General features: G+C 31.2%; 1 protein-coding gene across 1 annotated transcript; it reads right to left on the minus strand.

Annotated features, from left to right (window-relative positions):
- Nucleotides 1-9189: 9189 nt before the first annotated feature.
- Nucleotides 9190-17188, minus strand: LOC113401890 (glucose dehydrogenase [FAD, quinone]-like). Its single transcript, XM_026641966.2, has 4 exons — nucleotides 17042-17188; nucleotides 11758-11915; nucleotides 10592-10706; nucleotides 9190-10512 (listed from the first exon to the last, which is right to left on the minus strand). Exons 1-4 carry the CDS (start codon nucleotides 17186-17188, stop codon nucleotides 9190-9192), a joined length of 1743 nt encoding a protein of 580 aa, XP_026497751.2.

Below are 17188 nucleotides of genomic sequence, written 5' to 3' on the forward strand. Positions count from 1 at the left end.
CATTGTATAGAAGACGTAGTATTAGATCGTAGAAAGTTTGTATTTATTTAACTTATTATTTTAACATTATTTGTTTTTTTTTTATTTTATTTTGAGGGAATATATATTTTATTTATATTGTACTGTATTAAGCACGATGTAACAAAACCCTATTGGATTTATCCGTACATCGGTATCTTTGTCAACACTCATAGACTTAAAACTATACAATAATAACAAAATAAAATATAAAAGAAACAAAAAGCAGGTACATAGCAAATAAATAATGTTATAATTAGTTGTTTAAAACAGCGTAAGTGAATTGTCGCTTTGACTATTCATTAACCTGCTCAGAACAACATCGTTTAGCATAGCGTATACAGGTGGTTCCATGTATTGTATTAATATATTTTTTATATTTGCAAAATATACATCGAGTTTTTTCTTAACGTTTTTTACATTTATTTCCAGTTTTAAATTGTATGACGGACTGTTCGATAATGTTGGTATAAGGTATTCTAAGGTTCATATGGTTAATATGCGATAATGATATTTATTGGAGAATATACGAGTATAACTGGTAACACAGAGATAAATTAAAAAATGTCTAATAAAGGCTCGATAAAGGCCTATTTTCAAAGAACAATTTTGTGTTTATTTTTCCAGTCTATTTCTTTTATCATACAATCCAATATCATATCTTTGCATAAGGCTTCTGGGGTGTATCTCAAATCCTATGGCAATGAATTGATCGTATAGTCGTAAAAGTGCCAGAATCGGTGCTCGAAGGTGATCATTTACGTATTGTAGTATTATTCTATCGTTCTAACATCTTCCTTTTTGTTGGTCTGCTTTGGTAAGAATATATTGTTCAAAAATGTGCTATGTTTTTTTTAGGCATCTTTCACTATTCCTTGTAGTTCAACTGTAGTTATATGTCCTTGTAAGTACTTACATAAAATTGTAACATTAATATTTATTTGACAATTATTCGTTTGTATTCTTGGTTAAATTTTACATAATTACTAAATTAAAGCGGTGTCCACAAAATATTTAACAAAACTTCGTTCTGTCATTATTCCGTTATTTAACAACAATTTCCCACAAAGAATAAATTTTATTCAATTCCCAACTTTCACGGAATAAAACTTTGGTATTCATCATTTACATTAATTCTAGAATTGTGGACGATTCTGAATGACAAAAGGATCTAGAATTAGGGTACCTGGACTCATTTAAATTTCATATCAAAGTTGCATCTCGCCTCTATTATACGAACTTGTGGGACTTAAATTAGAAAGAAATAAATTGCTGAGGTTCCGTGGAGATTTCAAGCGAAGGACTTTGTATTTTTATAGAATATTCAATTTAAATTAAATATAATAGTGTTGCTAGTTGTCAGTTGATTTCAATTATACAGAGTAATGTTTGTATGATACGTATGTATAGAATTTAAGGGATCGAACCACCTGCATGACCAAGCGAAGCGCATCATGACATCGTTGGTAAAGCTACGGCCACACGAGTGCGGTTAAGGAGAATCTGGTTGTTGCGTCAGCGTGCGCGTTGAGTGAATTACGTTGCAGTACGATGGTTGAAAAAAACCATAAAAATACAATTTATAATTAAAACTATTTTCTAATTAAGACTAACTTCTCGATTGAAGTCAAATCTAATAATAATTTACATTGCTAATGGATTAATAATGCATCCTCGGCTGATGCAATATTTCACAACATCCGTCGTAAATTATTTTACTTAAACAAATAATAATTTGCAATCTAAGCTATATACCTATACTATTCTATACTATGGTTCTACGTAACTAGTGCTTGTTCTATTCATATTGTGTTTTTGATATCGTATGCTTGGATGTTTGTCTATTTTTTATTAAATGGGTATTCTTTAATTTTATAGTTTTTTTAAGGGTTTAGGTAATTTAAATTTACTATAATGAAGTGTCAAGATTTTTCAGAGCCAACTTCACATCGTAAAAACTCGTGAATGTTCCACTATTGGGTGATGCATCATCTCCACTTAAGGATGCTATTTTATAGCTGACATCCACGTAACTTTACGTGGACTGGAGGTATTCGTGAGGCAGATTTTCATTTAACGCATATTACATTTCAAAATCTTAGGTTCCACGTATGGTACACGTATTTTATTATAAAATGGAGCAATAAAGACTATTAATTCTTTAAACTTCCGTAAAGAAATTTCCTTAACTAAAATACTCGTTGAGCTATAAATTTAAAATTCATGGGAAACAATGCATTTCTATCCGAGTTTCCCTAGCTTTGCGAAGTTGAATGAAAATAGTGACATTCTATTTCAAGTGAATTTAAGTTAGGGATTCTACGTGGATACTTTTTCACACTTTGTCTGTACAATGTATGTAGCGCCTCGAAGTGAGATACTGTTGATGAAATGTATTGGTGGTGGCCTTGGGATGTGGACTGACTCGTATATCGGGACGACATACGGCATGTCACTCGCTACGTTCTTTTGTTTGCAACTAACAAGGGGGATGTCACACCCCCTTCATACATTCAATTAAAATGTCTTACATATATCATCATAAATTCATGATAGTTTTCAGTTATCTATATTATTGGTATTAAGCTAGAGAGTATTTTGAACAAACTACTCTAAGATATACTAGACCGAAAAAAAATGCCTTGCATATACTATTTATTTAAAAAAGGTATCAATACATATAATAAAATTGGAGTGTTTGTTTGTAATATTGAAATAACCGCTTTTACTAAATGCATATGTATGTATACACGGTACATATACCAAAATAACATTTTTAACAATTTTTGTCTGTCTGTTTGTTCCGGCTAATCTCTGCAAAGGCAGGTCCGATTTTGACGGAATTTTCACTGGCAGATAGCTGATGTATTAAGGAGTAACTTAAGCTACTTTTATTTTAAAACAAGTAGTTTTGCTCGCGTGAATATATTTACAGTTATCTTAAAATATTAGGTGATTACCTTTTTGTATACCACATTGGTGTGTATTTCATTCCTTAGGGTAGAATATCCATAAACACTTAAATACATATCTACTCGTTTTTAATCAGTATCCCAAAAATAATAATATATATACTTAATATATAAATAAATAAAATTTCATGTTTCTAACTTAAAAAATGAACGAATTTCCCTACAAACTTGCAACCCTTATTTCACCTCTTTAGGGGTAGAATATCTAGAAACGCTTAAATACATATATACCTACTTATTTCTAATCAGTATTCCAAAAATAAAGTTTCATGTTTCTAACTTAAAAAATGTCGGACTTCCATAAAAACTTTTAATCCTTATTTAACCCCCTTATATGGGGTATAATATCCAAAATCCCTTCCTTAGTGGGTGTCTACTCGATAAAACGATTCTACTCGCCAAATTTCATGGAACTAACTTTAATAGTTTACGCTCGGCGATGATGAATCAGTCAGTCAGGACTGTTATTTTTTAAGTACAAAAATATAGATCATTAAATAGTATAAAACAAAGTCGCTTACCGCTGTCTGTCTGTCCCTGTATATATGTCCCTATACTTAGATCTATAAAATAATGTACTACAGTACTGTACATCTTATAAAGGTCTTCAAAAAAGTCCGCGATGGCATATCTCTATTTCTTAGGAATAACCCGCAATAACCATTTTTTATCCTTTACTTTTTACGAGAAATAATAGCTTATTTTTTCAACGATTTTAAGCAATACAGCATGAATCAATTAAATACATTGTGCATCTAATATAGATCAAAATGGCCCATAACAGCATGTAATTTAAAGGAATATTTTCGAAAATATTACATATTTAAACGCAGGGACATAGCGGTTTGTATTGTCTAATGACAAAAAGCTATGAACTTTGTAAATAATTATATTCTGTAGTATATTTAGTATCAATATTGCACCCGTGCGAAGCCGGGGCGGGTCGCTAGTATATTATATAATGTTACGCTACGATATACCAAAATGCGCGATACATTAAATATATTTTGTTCATAATTTCTACAAACAATAATATGTTCGGTCACAAATATGACTCATATTTGGTCACACATTTTTAATCTAGTCTGAACTCACCATTAGACTTCAATATGGCATCCTAATAACATTTGCATGAGCTAATCGAGGCGGCCTTGTATATATGTTTCAATTAAGCGATACGAATAATCTTAACTAGTCAATATTTGTACTGACATTGTCTTTACTGTAAGACATAATTTGATGTTAAGGTATATCTTAGGTTTTTAAATATAGAAATGGCTTATTAAAAATTTAGGTATATTACTCAATGGAAGATTATATTAAAGGTAAAAAAGCGTGAAGTATTTAATGATTTCTACGCAGAATATATAAAAACAAAATATTAGAAATTTCCTTAATTATTTTGGGGCGTTTAAAAAATATAGCAATGCCCCAAAATAATTAAGGAAATTACACAAGTCATCTAATAAAGTTATCTTATTTGTATACCATATAATTGTAACTGATATCTAATGTCTCGCCCCCATAACATGCCCAAAAAATGGTTGTTTCTATCAAAACATTCGCAGTGGAAGCCTAGATCCTAGAGGTTGACTATTATACAATTCCATATATCAGAAAATCCGTAAAGTTTTAATCTCGCTCCTGATTTTTTTCAGGTCATGTCGAATATACCGTCCACTTGGATAATTTATGCACACACATGACGCAACTTAAAGTCTATCATAAAAATAGTCTTCCTGATAACGATTAGATAAGGTGCGAATTATTCCGATCCGTGCAGAAGACGGCCATCGCAGTGGCGTGAGTGGGAATCTTAGATGACCTCATCAAGCAAGGGTTTCGCTATGAAAGTGTCCACTGCGTAATAGAAAAAAAAGGAGCGCCGTCCCTCGATTTGGTGGACCTGTGGCAGTTTTTTTTAGATTGGTTTAATTATATTCACAAATTGAGCATATCAAAATTCAGTCGTGCTTGTCTAAATTTTTCGAATCGCAATCGCAGTACAAGATAAATATTTATACAAACTGTTGGACTGTTCATCTTCGTTTCAGCGTTTTTATTGAAGATGTACAGTTTCCGACATCTGATTTCCTATTGGGAGTCGAGAGTGACACATTTATTCATTTATTCTATGCAAACAAAAGTCTATACCAAAATATATCCGTCAAGACTACTTTGTAAAGATTTATCACACGAAGAAATTGTTTCGACGTAAAAATCGTTTGATATCGCATTAACAGGAGTTAGTGTTACAGCTCAAAGCTTAATGTGACTTTGGATAAAAATCATCAAGCTACACTCGATATAAATTAACTAGATAAGATAAAGGGACGTAGTTTGATGTAATCTATGAGTGTCCTCGAGTAATATCTGATTTTCCGAATAAGACATGTTTGTTTTCATTTTTCTTGCTTAATAGGTTTTTCCTATTAAACAAGGAAAAAAGAAATTGAATATTAATAATGCGATATTTGCTGGCTTAGATGTTCCATATGCAATTTTCCAAGTATATTTGCCAAATCAATACAGTTCTCTTTGCACAAAATAAAAGTTAGCAATACGAAACGAATTGTCGGAAAATATTTAGAAAAGGTTGAATCGCGAATTGTATTAAAAGATTTATATACAATTGCATTCGCAGAACCGAATCGGAGAATAAAATGTTGGTAGTGCATCTGAAAACGACCGTACTGTCTTCTATATTTAAATTACGTTGAGTTTAGTGTAATGTATTAAAAAGTTAATATTTTTTATGAATTGTTTCGATTAGTCTATAGTTATTAGAAAATATTATCATATATAATTTATATCATTTACAGTATTTTAACATACCAAGTATTTATGTTTACTTTGTCGCTTCCAGTATTAGTATTAAATTAATGATCTCTGACAAACCCTAACAAGAGTATACAATTAGAGTCACGAACGCGGTGCATTGTTTCTTTTTATCTCGTTAGCCGCTAAGATTTACAGCTTCAAATGACGTGATGTTTCAAGAAAAAGGTGAAAGAAATGTCCCTTTTAGAAAACAATAATTTACGCAAGGAAAATTCTGTGGCGACGGTAATTATGACTCCATCTTGTTTTATATGGTTAGAAATGAACATACTAATTACTCGTGTTTATCTTTTAATTAATCTATGAAAAATGTTTTTTTAATTATTTAGAAATTTATCAATTTATTCAGAACACACACACACACAACAGTAGTAATAATAGTTATACATTATAACTATTAATAAAAAAAATCGATTTCATGAAAATACTTTAGGAAAAAATAAAAGATACAAAATTTATAGAACTATTTTATTTATTTATGATTTATTTTGTGTATATCATATACTATAAATAATCTCACTGTTCACTTCATTTATCAGTCACTTAAATTATTGTTCACGAAGCTAGAACACAACCTGTTATGATATCCTCTTTCCAATAAAAAATACATTGATTTCATCGTTTAACATAAAACTTATATATGTCCAATCTATGGTAAATAAATCCATACCACATCCGAGGACACTCATAAATTGGCACAGAAAAATAAATATGTCTAACGGCAGTCTGTTTGATGGCAGAGGACGGTGGATTACGAATTACAAATATATAATTATAAGAAACAAATTAATATATAATTACATCTTAATTCATGACAAAACTTAACGTACGAAGCCAAAGTGATTTATGGTATCATATAAAAATACTTCTTTCGAAGACGCTTCAAAGTAAGTTTCAAAAGTAAAATTGAATATTTTATCATAATTTCTCCTTCTGATTACAATCTTTTCATAATTTTCATCATTACAAAGCATGCGAATTTGTTTGGCTTCATCATTTTGAATAATCAAATTTATTGCGTTCAACTTAATTACGTAAATGTTTTTGCTTTGGTGATTAAATATTTTGATGGAAATATATATATTTTTTGCTTTTTGGCTTTAGATTCTAATCAGGCGATGTTTATGTAATGGAAAATATCTTCAACTGCTTCGTTGGTTGTACGTCTGTAGATTATGAGGTCCTAGGATCAAATGTTCTGTCGAATAAACATGTATATTTTTATAGCATAGATAGACGGACTTGCAAATAGGCTGATGGTAAGTGGACATCACTGTTCATAAATATTGGAGTCGTAAGAAATTTAACCACTTCTTATGTCGTCAATGTGCTGCAAACCTTAGGAACTAAGATGTTATATCCCTTGTGTCTGTAGTTACGCTGGCTCTGACCTTTCAAACCGGAACGCAACAATACAAAGTACTGCTGTTTGGTGGTAGGTTTGCTAAGTTGGTGGGAATACCCAGACTGGCTTGCACAAAGTCCTTCTACCAAGTAGATCGGGTTTGGAATATTCTACATTTTATCTTATGTAAATGTTATATTAACTTTTATGTAAATGTACTTTTTGATCTTTCAATACATTCATGAGAAAAGTTTACAGGTCAGTTAATCCAAATAGTCGTAAAAACGTACTCACAAGAGTGCAACAAACTTAATATAAAACAAATATTTCTTTATTACGGTAATTTAATAATAGCTAAGAAGTGAACTTGTATTTATTGCACTTTGACATACTTTAACTATGATCTCAAAACTTAACTCCTGTTTACTTAGGTTTTTTTTGCATCTCTTTCACGTGTTTTAGATGAGAAAGAGATAGACACACTTGCGGTGATTTTAGTGCAAGGACAAAGTCTTGGTCCGGATTGTTTGCGTTTCAGCGGTTTATGGAGGCAGATAATGGATGTATAGCAACGGCAGATGGGTCTTGATTAGAGCCATTACAACAGCGTTTATAGTTCTCCGCTAAGTTTAAAAGAGTTCTCTATTATAAAACACTACCTTACTAATACATGTTGTATGGTATTGTTACACAATACTTAGTCTTTCTTTATAATCTTAAATTACTGATGACAGAAGAATATGTGTTTAATTATTCATAGTATTATTATTACAGATTTGACATGTTTTTTGTACAGTCATTAATCTTATAGATTCAATAGACTTTATTATATTGACGGATTTTTTGATTGAGTGTAGTGCTGACTTACCACGCACTTTATCTTCGAGTACATTAGTTTTCCGATTGTTTCTGATAATGTTGGTAAGGTGTTTTCGAAGTTGTTTTAGAAGAAATAGTAATAATATTAACTACTAATGAATATAGACGCAGACATCTAATAATTGGAAAAGACTTAATTTTATATTCATTAAAAATATATTTTCGATATAAAATGAAAACGATTTTTTTATTGATAGGTTTTATTTATTAAAATATAAATATGACGCAAGGCCAATACAAATTATGACAATGGAGTCGTTGGTGTGAACATTACAAATATTTGCGTGTACACCAAATGAAAATATTTAAAAATAAAATGTAAAAGCAACAATTATAATATATTTATTTGTCCACATCAAATAGAAGTCTGCTAGTATTTGCGCGTATCCCAAAATAAAAAATCGAGTACGACAAAAAAATATAGTTGATAGTTTTAAAATAAGTATAAGGCCGGCAACGCATCTGCAAGCACCCTGGTGTTGCAGATGTCCATGGGCGGTGGTAGTCACTTTCCATCAGGTAAGCCTCTAGCTCGTTTGCCAACTCATAAAAAAAAAAAAACATTTAAACTATTGAGAAAATATCAGTCACGACTTTAAATTATTACAAGGGTATTAACTTTAAACAACTATAACTCCGATTTTGGAAAACTGTTATCTCTAAAATGATCATCACCACATTAATAAGAAATTGTATAAATTTATTTTTATTTTATGTAATGCAAATCACTTAACTTATTTTTAACATCGAACGAACGAACAAAACTTTTATGTTTACAATACAATTTCAACGTTTAAAGAAAGTGTGAAATATTAAAGCATTCCTATTTTTATTTTAATGGCCACATTTACATAATGTCTTCGTATTCCTTCGAGATGATTCAGCCGGAGAAATTATTCCGTTGGTCTTTGTTTGAAACTTTCTTGTTTTACTCTCTACTCACAATAGATGTAGGATTCGAAATATTCAAAGTGTCCATTTGTTTCGTAGCTGATGTATGATGACATTTCTTCAACATTTCGTCAAGTCTTTTTACTTAAGAGAACACACTTGTGGTGAAAACTTACTTTTTGATTAATAATATTGGTATAAGATACTCCATGTTTGGCCGATATTTTTTAGGCTATTACACGATTATAACCAATCTTCCTTTATCATATCTGATGCCTTTTCACCAATCATTATTGTCGGTGCATTTGTGTTCCCTCTTACGATAACTGGCATAATTGACGCGTCAACTACTCTTAAATTATGTATTCCGTATACTTTTAATCTGGGATCGACAACCGCATCTTTATCCCACGCTGGTCCCATTCTACACGTTCCTACAGGATGGAATATGGTTGTGGTGTATTGAGTAAGTAAACAAGCAAAGTAATCATAACTACCCCAAACGTGTTGAGTGCATCCTTTCACTGGTACTCTAACGAACCTCGCACCAATATATTTGAACGTTTTTGTGTTTTCTAAACTAACAACATATCGCATACCTTCAACTAATACATCAACGTCCTTTTTGACTGTGAAAAATCTTGTGTATATCAAAGGTTGCCCATAAATAGGGTCTGTTTTATTTAATAAAAGAAACCCTTTACTTTTTGGCACAAGTAAGAGCGGCCTAGCACCAATGCCATTGTAAAAAGGTAGAGGAAGAAAGTCGGTTGTCAAGTAAGTTGTGGGATCCGAGTAGAAATCTTCTACATTTCGACCATTAAAATGAATTTGAATGTCGGGCACATCATCCGTGGCATACTTAGTTTTTACAAATGCTATGCTATTAAGGAGACTTGTAGAACTTATTGGTCCAGTTTTCTTATGTTTTTGTTTATAATATCTTTTGATTTTATTCAGCATCTTGGGGGCACTAATTAGTGTCGATGTTTTATTAGAAATAGACATAATAAGAGCGTTTGTTGTAACATGGTCTTGTAAGTTTTGACCAACGCTTAAATCCGAGAGAACAGGTATATCAAATTTTTGTAGTTCTTCTTCGGGCCCTATCCCAGATAGCATCAATAGTTTTGGAGAATTTAGTGAACCACTACTGACAATGACTTCTTTTTTCGCAATTACTTCGTAACGTACTCCGTTCTTATAATAAGTAACTCCTTTGGCTACTTGCGTTTCTGAATCTATATTGATTTTTGTAACATGTGCATTCGTGATTATATGTAAATTTTTACGTTCATTTCGAATAGGTTTGATAAAAGCAATGTTAGTTGATACCCTACGGCCATTCCTGGATGTCGAAAGGCCTATATTTGTTCCGAAATTATCTTCTTCATTTAAATCTTTTACGGGTAGCCCCTTTTCTTTGAAAGCGGCCACCAGCATAACTGTATTTATATCAGTGTAAGAAAATCTTTCAACAGTCAGTGGTCCATTAACTGAATGATAATATGAGTCTTTAGATGCTTGATCACGGTTATTTTCAGATTTTTTGAAATAAGGTAGGACCTAAAATGAAGAAACAACATATTTAAATAAAAAGGAAGAAGCACAAATAGCAAGAATAAGAGTAAAAAGTATAATTAACCTCGTTGTAGGTCCAGCCGTAGTTACCCATTTCGGCCCAGTTATTGTAATCATGACTATTTCCTCTCATATAGACTAGGTAGTTGATTGCACTGGATCCACCCATAGTTTTACCGCTACAAATAATTTGACAAAACGTCAGTTTTGTATTATTACTATACTAGAGACCTGCCTCGATTTCACACTGGTGCAATTTATAAAAAGATATTCTCATATTTATCTGTGCGCTTAATGAGAAACTATTAAGCATATTAAGCGTTTATACGTTTGAAGGTATGTCAAAACTAAAATATAAAATGATATTAAATTAGTTTGAATAGCAATTTTAATGTAAAAATACTTCAAAATTCGTTCTTGACTTATAGATTAAAATTAGGATCATTTTTGCTGCAAAATCCAAAATTGTATTGTTACGTCTGTTTAGTGGATCACAGAGATCGACTTTTTTGGCTGCATGTAATTTGGAAACAGTGATATCGACTTAAGTATTCATTCCAATGATATAGTGTAATTTAAATCTATGTGAAATGCTCAAGGTAACTTATACGTTTACCTGAACAAGATTTAATAATGAATTGGAAGAAATGATTTCGCATATTATAACCTACAGTTTTTTTACTAATCTGTCATTAATATAAATAGTTATTATGAGTTTATTTTAGAAGATAGATTCTGTCACGGACTTTTCTGTAAGCTTTTTTAGGACGTTTAATTTTCCAGTACATTGTTTTTGCAACTCCTAATATATAAACACTGTCATATCTCAGCCATATTGAACAAAATATTTACAAATGATAAATACAAATATTTATCCTTTATCGTTCTTTCTATTAGAGTAAATCGTATCAAAATCTGTCGAGTGATTTATTAGTAAGTATAGTGACTTTGTTTTAAACTATTTTATTTAGGTTATGCGTTGTAAAGATAAATTAATTTATTAATAATATATTTGTTGTTTTTAGTGAAATTAAACGTAATTATAAGTTGCACGCTATGTTTTATTAAATACGAGTTCGACCACAGATAACAGAGTTAAGTCATAAATTACAGATAACATCTAGTGATGTATTTATAAACTAGGGCTGTGGAAATCGAAAAAGAGGAAGCTATTTAAATATACTACAGATAATTGAACAATATTATTATGCATTTTTGCTGTTACTGTACCTTGTCCAAGTACAAGTCTGGCCCTTTAAAGAGCGACAGGTCAACTTTTCAGGTTGAGTCGTATACTTCCAATCGATGTTAGACCTTCCTAATGCGGTTGCAAATGCGGGAACACTTGTAACATCCGGTTCTTCGCCTCCAGCTTCTAAAAGTAGTATCTAAAATTATATCAAATTGAACATATCATTAGAAGAATTAATAACATCATTATACTCTAATACGAGCTGCGTGACCCCTACGTGTATTAGGCGATACGAAGAGGCTTAATTTAACAAACCTATCATTTTGACAAAAGTTTTGGATGATTAATCATTGTTAGCCTAAAGATTGACGTGTTTGACGATTTTAAAGTCCTTGCAAGTGTTAATAAAGTACGTTTTGATATCGACGAATAGATTTTTTTTATTAATGGTAAAGTTATATAACAGGTATGTAATAACAGTAGAGAATAACAAAATTTCTATTTACTTCGTTAGTTGTGAATACGAACTTCGCAACTTCGGGAGAGTTTAGTTATTTTCAATATTGGTCTATTTTGCTTTAATAGTTTCTCAATGAATATCAAAACTCTCCGAGATCCAACAGAAACTTGTTTCGATTGCAACAGTCCCAAAACTTTATAGTACTCTTTACGTGTTGTAAATTGCTGTTCTGTGACTTGTTTTGAATGTTTTACCTTTATATTAAATAATACACTTTAATCCGACAAAGTCAATGAGAAATAGCTAGTAATTATTCAATTAGGATATTTTGTCCTTGTCGGTAATTGAACTTTCTATGAAATCTATGATGAATATATTATTCGTTTATAGTATCATCAGTTATTGCCTGCGTCTTCGCTCTCATTTTTGGGGCTTGGTCGTCAAGTGTCAAGCTTGCATGCTGGTAAAGAACTAAAGGCCGTGAAAGAACAACATACAGACAGACAGAGATACTTTCGCATTCACAATATTAGTGTTTATCAATTTATTAGTCTTCAGACCGATGATCTAAATGTTTACCTTGTTTACCTTGGGAAAAACAATTGCTTATGTGAATAAATAGTGGCTGATCACGATTATGACTGATTTATAAAATGTAAGGTGTCAATTGTGATATCAGTTACCTTAGTTAAAAGTCTATACCGTCTCAATTTAAATTATATGCCGTATTGGTCATATTTACACCTTTATATTTATTTTAATTTTTAAAATTATACGCTATTATAAATATATACAAAGATAGAGTGAGATAAAAAAGGGCAATGATCTGAATGAAAAACCATCAAAGCAAGATATTCGTTGCGTATTAAGGACGGGCGTAGAAAGGATTTTGGCAAATATTTATTTTAGATGGGTTGAAATATCCACCAATCGTCAACTTTATCCATTCGAACCGCTCAAAGTGTCATTCTTTTAAACACACCCAAACAAATAACAATGATTATATTTACTTTCGGGATTGGATAAACTTGTCGCTTTAAAAATGCACGTAATATATCTATTTTTCAGCGTATCTTGCAAAACCGCGATGGGTATTGCCACTGATATTATAAAATCTCTACCATTCATTGAATTTTAACCGACTTTTGACTCTAAGAGACCCACGCTAAGCTTAATTGCTACTACTACTAGTGTATTAAAAACAGATAATCACGTAAGAAATTTGCATAAATAGTTCAAATGATCAATACCTACCATTTTTATATAAACAGTTGCTAACTATAAGATTATTCGGTCAAATTTTTTTTATACGCTTGTACGATACAAGCAAAAACACCGTCACCAAAACGCACTTCATCTTCTGATATAAAATTTATGCTTAATGGTGGCAGTGTTTTCAGTTAAGTAATACGAACTGTCTCAAGCAACACAACTGTTATGTGTAGTAATTCATAAATATAAATATAAATATTGGACAACATCACATACATTACTCTGATCCCAATGTAAGTAGCTAAAGCACTTGTGTTATGGAAAATCAGAAGTAATGACGGTACCACAAACACCCAGACCCAAGACAGCATAGAAAACTAATGAAATTTTTCTACATCGACTCGGCCGGGAATCGAACCCGGGACCTCGGAGTGGCGTACCCATGAAAACCGGTGTACACACTACTCGACCACGGGGGTTGTCAAATTCATTCTTTTTTTGAAATCTACATTGGTTAATAGCTCGATTACGCATATCGTAGTATCGACTTAATTACGGAACGGTATGGAATTCGGCATTTTTTAATGTCATATTGTCTTTGTAAACAATATATCATTTTTATTATTTACAAATATGACATTGGACAAAACAAAAAGTGCCGAACATAATTCATTTTCATCGCTTCACTTCATTCATGTTTCACGGCCGTTGCTTTTGTTAAAATAACAATTAAAAAAGCAAAAAAAATTATAATGTCAAGAACTATAATAACTTAGATCATAACTAAGACTATAAATGCGCAAATAAGTTTGATTGTTACACTTTCACGTCCAGTGTCACCCTTAAACATTTAGGTGTCCCGGGCAGAACTTATTTCGCCTTTTTATATTCGACCAGGGTCGAAATGGGAAGGTTAAAGATGGCCCTTAGAAAACATGGCCCGACTCTAATGAGGGTATTGAGGTTATGTATAGGTTATCCCCTAAATTTGGCGCTCTTGCCCCCATCGCGGTTCCCCCTAACGCCGGCATGGTTTACGTCTTCACTGTTCATCAAGAAAAATTGGCAGACAAGTTGTCAGGGGTATAGAAAAAGGATACCTAGCCCTTAAACTCATCCGACACACAGGTAAAGCCTAGCAGATAACTAATTATATATTTCATACTACCTAGGTCTCGCGGTTTCATTCGCAATACATTTGTGTAATAGATAGCCTGTCTCACTTAGTTTCTATTATCAATTGATGTTCAGAGCTACCGCTCTGTTCCTTAGGATTTTTGCCAGAAAAATTCGCTAAGGATCAACGTGTTATTTTTACTGGGACGTTACGTCTCTGCTTATTCCCTGTTGCATCGTAATTCCGATTTTTCTGATGGATTTTTTCCACTGGATTTTTTCGGGAGTTGAATTAAAAATAAAATTGAAATCCGTCGAACAAAAATAGTTTTTTATTGAAACTATCTTTTTTTCTCAAAATATGTGGAAAAAATAAAACGAAACGCATCAATGGTCAAAACGTTTGGGTATCATGTACGTCAAATTAAAAGCTAATTAATTGCAAGCGACACGAGAACTAAAAGTAAGTAAAAAGAACTTGGCTCGACTCCAAGTATATCTACTGCAAAGCGATTACAATTTGATTAACAAGCGAAAATTTGCACTGTTTATATGTAAATAATTTTAATTGAGGTTCAAGTTTGCATAGTTTCACGATTTATTGACCATTATTGTGTCTTGGTTGATAAGCCATATCCAGTGACACAGACCTGTATATAACACTGTAACCTGTGCCTTTATATACAAATAAAATACTTCAAGTATTTTATTTTTCACTGTACGTATTCACGTTCATCTCAGTAACTTCTGAGTGGTTATTGATTTCATTTTCACTAACAGATATCGTGAGGATGATTTAAGAATAAATTAAAAAAAGAGTTTTAAAAATTACTGTAAATGTAAATTTCGTTGAATAAAGTTTTCCCCTCTTAAATAGATGAAATAATACGAAAATTATGTTTTTTTGTTTCTGTTACGTTTGAATTGTATTTATCGAAGTTCTGACATTTATCGTAAAATCGAAAGGTGATAAATTCTACCTTAGTATTGTAAGGGGAAAAGATCCTTTTTTGGGGTATTTGTATACTTATAATATACATATTATGTGTACAAGGAGAATCAAAAAACAACACGTGTATTTGTTTTAGATTTCGAATTTGGTACTTTACGGAGATATCGGTTTTTGTGTGATATTAATATCATAATATTATTTAATTATATTATACCGTGTTTATTAATGGAACGGTATTTTTTTTTTTTATTTTGAATGAATACATAATACATTAATAATATATTTAATTACTCGGAAATTAATTATTGAACTTAAAAGTGATATTTTATACTTATAGTTGAATTCAATTTAACACGTGTCGCCTACGCACTATGGACTATTCAAACCGAAGGAGATAGACAAACCTTAGATTTACATATTCCATGCGATTTGCTAATAGATCTACTGTATAATGCATTACAATTAGTTCTTGATAAATATAATACAACAATATACCACTTGACTGTTTATAGGTATTTACTTAAAGTTTACTTCTAATGTTCTGATTAACAACATCGCCTTCATTCGAAACGCCATTTCTTAACAAATTAATAATTAACACGAACAAAGTACCTATACAATATTTCGACCAACACCTGTCGATTGAATTTCGAAATAGATTATAAAGATAATAAAATCCTTCTATGGTTGGAATAGTCTACACATTTATATAATATTCCCCAACATTTATTGGTCCATTAAAATTATTATATTTAAAATTTTCACTCATAAGACATATTTAATTGAAGGTTTTATTTGAAATGAATTTAGTCTAGGCTTGTGCTTGGTTCGTTTTCATAGTATTAAAGTCAAATAAATTGAGTTATAATAGATTAAGCAATATTTGTTTAAAATAATTATCGACACTATTTGTATCAACAAACAAATTTCAATTTCTAACTTCACGCCCATCTTCTCTTGAAGTTTGAACTACATAGCGATACGGTTCGCATTGTAATCAGTATTTTAAATCCTAACACGATAGCTAAGTATTTGTTATGATGCATAATCAACATTATACCGATGTTAATCGTTCCAGAAAGTATTAAATACCTATCTGAAACAAGTTTTTATATCATGTTTATGTCACCCATTCTTAATTCTTCAAAATGACAAAGTTGCTTTAGTTAAATCGGTTTTGTTGTACTGTACTGGAAACTATATGGCATTTTTGTGTGTTTTTTTTTAATAATACCTGCATTATAAAAAATAAAAATGTACTTTATTTGAGTAACCTCTTACAATTACTTTTAAATCGAGATTATCTTATAAGTAAAGCTACCTCTGGTTCGGAACGTAGATTCTATCTAGAAGAATTAAATTTGTTTATTACATCTGAAAATCCTGATATAGTAACTCTATTTTTTCAATCATCCATATAATCTAGTTAAATATTATTCGTTACCTTGATTATGAAGTGGCTTGACACAAGATTTAGATTGCATAATAATTAGCAAACTTAAAAATGTTTGCAGACGAAATACCAAAGATCTATTGACTTTGTAGGGTCGGAAACTTTGTGTTATAATTTATAGTGACTTACCTTCCATCCCTTTATTTCTGATAAGCGATTAGCTACAACACATCCAGCTGACCCAGCTCCAACAACTATAAAGTCGTATTCTTTGATTTTTTTCTGATTTCTTCCTCTTTCGTTTACTTTTTTATTTTTTATCCGTAATGTATCCAT

Source organism: Vanessa tameamea, chromosome 23 (assembly GCF_037043105.1).
Source record: "Vanessa tameamea isolate UH-Manoa-2023 chromosome 23, ilVanTame1 primary haplotype, whole genome shotgun sequence".
NCBI classification, from domain to species: Eukaryota; Metazoa; Arthropoda; class Insecta; order Lepidoptera; family Nymphalidae; genus Vanessa; species Vanessa tameamea.

Coding starts and splice junctions, on each gene's coding strand:
- LOC113401890 (XM_026641966.2), bottom strand. CDS start 17,188: ATGGATACATTACGGATAAAAAATAAAAAAGTAAACGAAAGAGGAAGA. Junction 11,916..17,041: donor CAGAAATAAAGGGATGGAAG/GTAAGTCACTAT, acceptor ATATAATTTTAG/ATACTACTTTTAGAAGCTGG. Junction 10,513..10,591: donor ACGGCTGGACCTACAACGAG/GTTAATTATACT, acceptor TCTTCATTTTAG/GTCCTACCTTATTTCAAAAA.